The sequence below is a fragment of the Salvelinus sp. IW2-2015 genome, unplaced genomic scaffold (assembly GCF_002910315.2).
Source record: "Salvelinus sp. IW2-2015 unplaced genomic scaffold, ASM291031v2 Un_scaffold2620, whole genome shotgun sequence".
Lineage (NCBI taxonomy): Eukaryota > Metazoa > Chordata > Actinopteri > Salmoniformes > Salmonidae > Salvelinus > Salvelinus sp. IW2-2015.
In genome coordinates, this window is record NW_019943928.1 from 8,371 (window position 1) to 15,693 (window position 7,323).

At 43.4% G+C, this 7,323-nt stretch overlaps 1 protein-coding gene across 1 annotated transcript in view; it reads left to right on the top strand.

Annotated features, from left to right (window-relative positions):
• The first annotated feature begins 557 nt into the window (after window positions 1–557).
• LOC112074405 (ankyrin repeat and sterile alpha motif domain-containing protein 1B-like) overlaps window positions 558–7,323 on the top strand; it is a 35,115-nt gene continuing 28,349 nt past the window's right edge. Inside the window, exons 1-3 of the mRNA XM_024141586.2 lie at window positions 558–643; window positions 2,350–2,455; window positions 2,565–2,754. Coding sequence (XP_023997354.2) covers window positions 558–643; window positions 2,350–2,455; window positions 2,565–2,754 — 382 coding nt within the window. The remainder of the gene's footprint in view (window positions 644–2,349; window positions 2,456–2,564; window positions 2,755–7,323) is intronic.

Here is a 7,323-nt window from a genome sequence, read left to right on the forward strand (position 1 = left end):
AGTTTGCCTGCATTAAAGTCCCCGGCCACTAGGAGCACCGCTTCTGGGTGAGAATTTTCTTGTTTGCTTATGGCCTTATAGAGTTGGTTGAGTGCGGTCTTAGTGCCAGCGTTGGTCTGTGGTGGTAAATAGACGGCTACGAATAATATAGATGAGAACTCTCTTAGTAGATAGTGTGGTCTACAGCTTATCATAAGGTACTCTACCTCAGGCGAGCAATACCTCGAGACTTCTTTAATATTAGACATCGTGCACCAGCTGTTATTGACAAAAAGACACACACCCCCACCCCTCGTCTTACCAGACGTAGCTTCTCTGTTCTGTCGGAGCATTGAAAAACCCTCCAGCTCTATATTATCCGTGTCGTCGTTCAGCCACGACTCGGTGTAACATAAGATATTACAGTTTTTTACAGGATAATCGTAATCGTAGATCATGATTTTATTTTCCATGTTAGCAAGTAGAATTGATGGCAGTGGGAGTTTACTCGCTCGCCTACGGATTCTCAAAGGCAGCCTGATCTGCATCCTCTTTTCCTCCGTCTTTTCTTCGCGCAAATGACGGGGATCTGGGCCTCTTCCCGGGAGAGCAGTATTTCTTTCTCATTGGACTTGTTAAAGGAAGAAGCTTCTTCCAGTTCATGGTGAGTCATCCCAGTTCTGATGTCCAGAAGTTATTTTCGGTCATAAGAGACGGAAGCAGCAACATTATGTACAAAATAAGTTTAAAAATAAGTTACAAACAACGCAAAAAAATGAACAGAATTGCTCAATTGGTTACCGGCATGTAAAACGTCAGCCATCCTCTTCGGCGCCATCACATTATGCTAATTTCAAGTCCTGTCACAACCTCTCAATTGGGATAAGGTCTGAACTTTGACTAGGCCATTCCGAAACTTCAAATGTGTTTCTTTTTAGCCATTTTCATGTAGACTTGATTGTTTGTTTTGTATCATTGTCTTGCTGCATGACCCAGCTGCTCTTCAGCTTCAGCTCACAGACGGATGGCCTGACATTCTCCTGTAGAATTCTCCGATACACAGCAGAATTCATGGTTCTTTCTATTAAAGCAAGTGGTCCAGGTCCTGAGGCAGCAAAGCATCCCCAAACCATCACACTACCACCACCATGCTTGACCGTTGGTATGAGGTTCTTACTGTGGAATGCAGTGTTTGGTTTTCACCAGGCATAATTGGACCCATGTTGCCCAAAAAGTTATCCTTTTGAATCATCTGTCCATAGAACATTCTTCCAAGAGTATTGATGATCATCCAAGTGCTTCCGGGTACTTTTTGGCAATCTTGAGTCAACTTTTTAGATGACATGGGTTTTTTGTAAAGTCAGGTTCCCTTAATCTAATAATATGTTTTAGTTGAAGATCAGATAACATTCAGTATCAAAAATAGAGAAAATCAGAAAGGTGGCAAATACTTTTTCACGGCACTGTACATTCTGTCAGCATCTCCCTATGTATTACCATGCTACCTGACACTGCYCCTCTCACCGTACTCTGACTATTCCCTATTGGCCTGACAATTCCCTATTGGCTTCAAGTGAAACTCAAGTGAAACTATCTCATTCCCTATTGGCCCTGTACGCCGCATGTCACTCTGATCACTTCTAGTTGATGTATTGCACCCTAACTCTCTATAGGATAGTGATGCTTCTGTTGTATTCCCCTTTGGCCTACTGTCCACTGGTAGAAAGGGATGTCTTTGGAAGAGTGGAAGATTACTTTTTATTTTTACTTCACCTTTACTGTTCTCTCCTATCGTTCTCTCTCTCTCTCTCCATCTATATCCACCTTTTCATCCATCGCTATCTTTCTCTCTCCCCCTCTCTCCCCGTCAACCTCTACCTGTCTCTCTGTCTATGTGTCACTGTCCCAGAACTTTTAGTCCCCTGATGTGGCGTTGTCTTAACAACCTGCCACATCGAACCCTTCCTCTTACTCTCAATACGAAAACCTTGAGTTCTTGCAGACACACTGGCCTGCGTTTTGTGTGTAAGATGTGAGTGTGAACAGTAATCTACAGCAGCAGTAGTTATTCTACTGGTTGTAAATGGTGTGTAAAGTGTCTATCTATGTCTGCATTACAACTTTCACTCTCTCACTACACTTGTTTTCCGTCTCTGGAATTTCAAATGTGTGTGTGTGTGTGTGTGTGTGTGTAGGTGTTGTACAGTTATCGTGAAGTCATGCAAACACTCTTTGAAATATAACTAGAATGCGCGCGTGCACACACACACAGGCTAATGAGTGTGTCATGAGAGTTCTGGACTTGTGTGATGATGTGAGAGGAAGTGGAGATAATCCTTACTTAATAATTACTGTGTTCTTTTCCAATAGTCCTGCTCCTCCAGTGCACAGCTCACGGGGTACTTTCACATATCCCTCTATATTGAACAAAAAACATACTGGAATTCTCAGCGTCACTCCAGTGAATCGCAGCACGGTACTGAATTCTTATGTGGCAAAAGTTACACACACAATCACAATGCTTAGCCACATCTGCTAACATTGCCTTTGTTCTCCTCTCTCGCRCTCTCCATCTCTCCCTCCAGCCCAAACAGCGGACCTCCCTCTCTTCCTCCCTGGATGTCCAGAACCAGAGGCCAGTCAACCACAGCTGTGATCCCTCCGAGGTGAGCTCGTCCCTGGGCTACGCCAGCATCAGCACCAGCCCCCCTGCCAGCCCGCCAGTCAGCCCCAACCAGGACTCACCCGGCTCCAACGACGACTGCCCCCTCACAGGTACCCAGGGACAGATTTTGGACATAGCACGACTTGTAGAGAATGAGGGATCATGTCAGCTCCATTTATATAGCTTTTGTAGCTTTTAATTGGACAAATACTGGAAACAGCCAATTAGCCCCTATGAAATTGTCTTTTCCCTAGAGATTTTCACTCTTTTTGGGAATTTTTATCCATCTTCTTCCTTCCTCTTCCCTTTGCGTGTAGTGGATCTGGAAGTTTCCATCTGGACACAATTTTCTAGTCTTTATTTCACCTTCCTCCGCATTTTACCTCTAGGTTTTTTCTCTTTTTCTCTCTGGCGTCCTCATTCACGGAGAGCTTGAAGGGCGAGGGGGGGATGACACCTCGGCGATAGATTGATTCTGTCTGACTTTTGTGACACCTGATATCAGCCAGAGGTAACTCAGCTGTCGATAAGGTCTGGATCAGTTCTTCATCCAACATCATTCTCTGGTCCTTCCACCTTACATGGGTGTCATCCAAAGTCAAACTGACCTCTACCCTCTATCCACCTCTTGTAGATGTTCTTGTAGATCTGAGAGGAATGGAAAGATGTAACGTAAGAAATATTGAACCAACCTCACCTTGCCCTCCAACTGGTGGGAATGCAATGTTATCGTTTAGACCTGTCCAGTCATTTCAGATCTACTGTACACAAACAGTGCTGTGCTGCCTGCGTGCGTGCGTGCATCGGTGAGTGTGTGTGTGCGTGTCTGTAAGTATGTGCGTGTGTGTGTGTGTGTGTATGTATGTGTGATGTTGCTTTCAATAGCAGCTCAAACATAGAACATGTAAGAATGATTAATAGCCATTGAATTCTACCGTGCAAATACTGTATACTATGCGTTATAGGGAAATAATGCACGCTCTAGAATGCCCTTCAAGCCAATCAGAAACAAGTATTCAACAATGCCATGGTACAACCTCACCTGAGTTTAATAGACCGTCCTCAGGTGTAGTAATTAGCTATCAATAGAATCAAGACACTCCCACTTCTAAGGACCTACTGTAAGTCTTGCAACACACACACACACACAGACACCTAACACCCTTCCCCCTGGCCGTGGGCAACGGCGTCTAGCCTGTGTGTGACTTTACTGTGTATTTCCTGTGTGTCGCAGTGATGATTACCAGGTGACGTGGCTGTCACCCACCCACATCTCACCAGAGAGGAGACAGGGGGAGAGATAAGGAGAGGTGACTAGAGGAGAGAGTAGAAGAGAGGAGAACAGTATGTCCTTCTCTTTCTCCATAGTTGTATTCAGAGAGAGAGAGACCGTGATCAAGTGTGTGTATGTGTTTATCTTTTTGTATGTGAAACAGAGGTGATTATCAGGTGTGTGTGTGTGTATCACGTCTCATTTGGTTATTTATGAAGAAGCAGATCAGAGGCTAGCTGCACATCCCTGGCTGTGACCCCACTCTCCCATGGTGTCTCAGGGGACATTTCCATTTCACACCCCACACTCGTACAGGTTACCCAGTTGTACATGCAGTTAAAGGTGCAATATACAGAAATGGCTCCGTCATTTCCTGGTTGCAAAAATTCTAATAGTTCACCTAATACCCGTTTATGTGACAAAACAAGCAATTCTGAGAGGGTGTAGAGAATCATTGTATTATATAAACCACTGTGAAATATCTTTTCAATAACCAAAAATATTGTATTTTCAGTTTGTTTGTAGCTGGTGTTCAAATCCGAAAGTAAAAGACGCAAAAGGAAAACTTATGAATGGGAAGCATAGAAATAGAACAGATCAACCACTTTTTAGACTTGCTTTCAATTTTGTTTATTTCTTTTTTATTTAATCTTTATTTAACGAGGCAAGTCAAATTCTTATTTACAATGACGGCCTACCGGGGAACAAATGCCTTGTTCAGGGGCAGAACAACAGATTTTTACCTTGTCAGCTTGGGGATTTGATCTAGCAACCTTTCGGTTACTGGCCCAACACTCTGACCACTAGGCTACCTGCCACTCCATTCAATGAGAATGACAGATCTACTAACATTTCTATGTAAATTTGGTCGGGTTGCCCAAAAAGTGACATGTTGCAGCTTTAAGCAGGACAAATATAAGCAACCTTTTATAACCACAGATACAGTCACATACACTCGCACACACACGAATGTGAAAACATGCGCATGCACACACTCCATTTCCACTAGCAAACATGGCTGGCACATCAAATCTGATACATCACAACGCGCCACCAGAGAAACAACTGTCTATCTCGCTCTCTCTCTCTCTTCCTCTCTTTCGCCAGCATCCCTCTATCCGTCAACAGCCCCCAGGTCCAACTCCAGGAAGAGATCTGCGCCCATTTTCCTTCTCTTTTTTTATGCACTCTTTTTTAGGTTTTCCTCCTCTCCCCTCCTGTCCTCTACTTATTAGCTTTATAAGGTCCCTTGTGTTGTTGCCATGGCAACAGCAAGCACATGCGGCTTATACATTTACAGCTGGATACATCAAGTGGAGAGCGAGAGATGGAGAGAGATTGGGAGGAGCGAGAGAGAGGGGGGGCATTATCGAAGAGGAGAGAGGGAATGAGTGAAAGAGAATGAAAAAAGAGGGAGTATGAGCAGAGAGATGGTGAGAAAAAGAGATACAAACTATAGCAGAAGAGGGAGGGAAGGGGGAGATAGAAGTAAATACATTTTTCCGCCCAACCATAAAAGGTCTCCTTCCTACCTTCCTGCCTCCATCCCTCTCTCATTTTTCAAAAGCTCTCCTGTGCTAGCCAAACAGCTGCTCAACGCTGGATCAACACTGACCAAACATTTACACAACGTCCCCTCTGCTACAGGGTAGGTGTAAGCCACCTGCGTGGGTGGGCGGCTGAAAGCTGGCTATTTATAGCGGGAGTAGCATTAGCATCTGTAGGTGGTAGAGTGGATGTTTCAGAAGAACCTTTATGTAATGTTTTGCTAGTTTTGCTATGGCAGGCAGAGATGTTCCCTCTGGCATGTCAACACTGCAGTACCACTCCAGCAGCAGGTGACTGCAGCAGCCTTAGTGTGTGTGTGCGCGCTTTTCTGTGTAAGTCTGGATTTGTTTTCTTTTGACAGAAGGACAACAGTAACATACTGTACAGCAGTGGGCTTAAACTTCATTTACTTCTCTTTTTTTCAACACAATGTCAGGTAAACAGGATGTAAATCAACTGTGTGCACAGGAGGTGCTGTAATGTAAATATGAAGTCTACAGTGGTGTGGTTGATTGCTGTCTTATTTTAGAACACCTAAAACTGCCCCTCCTTTTTTCTTAAAGATTCCTTCCTTCCTTTCTTATGCCCTTCCTTCCTTTCTTACGCCCTTCCTAGAGTTAATCAGACATCATTGAATAAGTGAAAGCCTATGGCCCCATCCAGAAACAAGCCCTTCCTCCTCCTTGTCTTAAGGCCGTCTTTATCTCAGTGGGCTTGATTGATTGATTCAAAGAGAATGCACTTTTACAAATCTGTGTGCAAATTCACAACCCCCCTCCCACACACAAACACACACACACACACACACACACACACACACACACACACCATCAGGCAAAGCTCGAGGTTTTCTATGCTAACCAACGCATGGCAAAGACCTTCAAGAGAAAAACAACAGTCGTCCAACTGATATAGAAGTAGATATGTAGAACGCAATAGTATAGAACAAGACAATGTACGGCCGGACAGGGCAGGTTAAGGTAGAAAAGATTAAAACCAACTTATGGAGAATAGAATAGCAGTGACTGCCGGACATTCCTCTATGATGTTGTGGTACACGTAGCTCTCTGTCTCCCCCTGAGGCACTGTCCGTGGATGGTTTAATTGAATGCTTAATGAACATTGGCGCCCAGCAGTGTCATTAAGAGACTCCACTGATAACCTTTAAACCACCAATGGGAAGGCACTGCACAGAACCACAACATATTATCTTCAGGGCACACACATATTCCCATAGACATGTACAGGGTCTTCAGAAAGTATTCACACCCCTTGATTTTTCCTAAATTTCTATGTTACAGCCTGGTTTTAAATTAATTGAATTTAGATTGTTTGGGGTCATTGGCCTACACCACAGTCCCCATAATGTCAAAGTGGAATTATGTTTTTCAAAAATGTTTTACAATTAAATTAAAAATAAAAAGCTGAAATGTAATGGGTAGTAAGTATTCAACCTCTTTGTTATGGTAAGCCTAAATAAGTTCAGGAGTAAAATTGTACTTAGCAAGTCCATATGAAGAATGCATTGACTCACTCTGTGTCCAATAATAGTGTTTAACATGATTTGTGAATGTCTACCCCACACACAGGTACTTCAGTCAAGCAGTGAATTTCAAACACAGATTCTACCACAAAGACAAGGAGGTTTTCCAATGCCTCGCAAAGAAAGGCACCTATTGGTAAATGGGTCAAAATTTAAAAAAAGCAGAAATTGAATATCAGCAGGACGATAACCTAAACCAAAAGGCCAAATCTACATTGTTGCTTACAGTTACTTACCAAAAAGATAGTGAATGTTCCTGAGTGGCCAAGTTACAAATGTTGACTTAAATCTGCTGAAAATCTATGGAGAGACTTG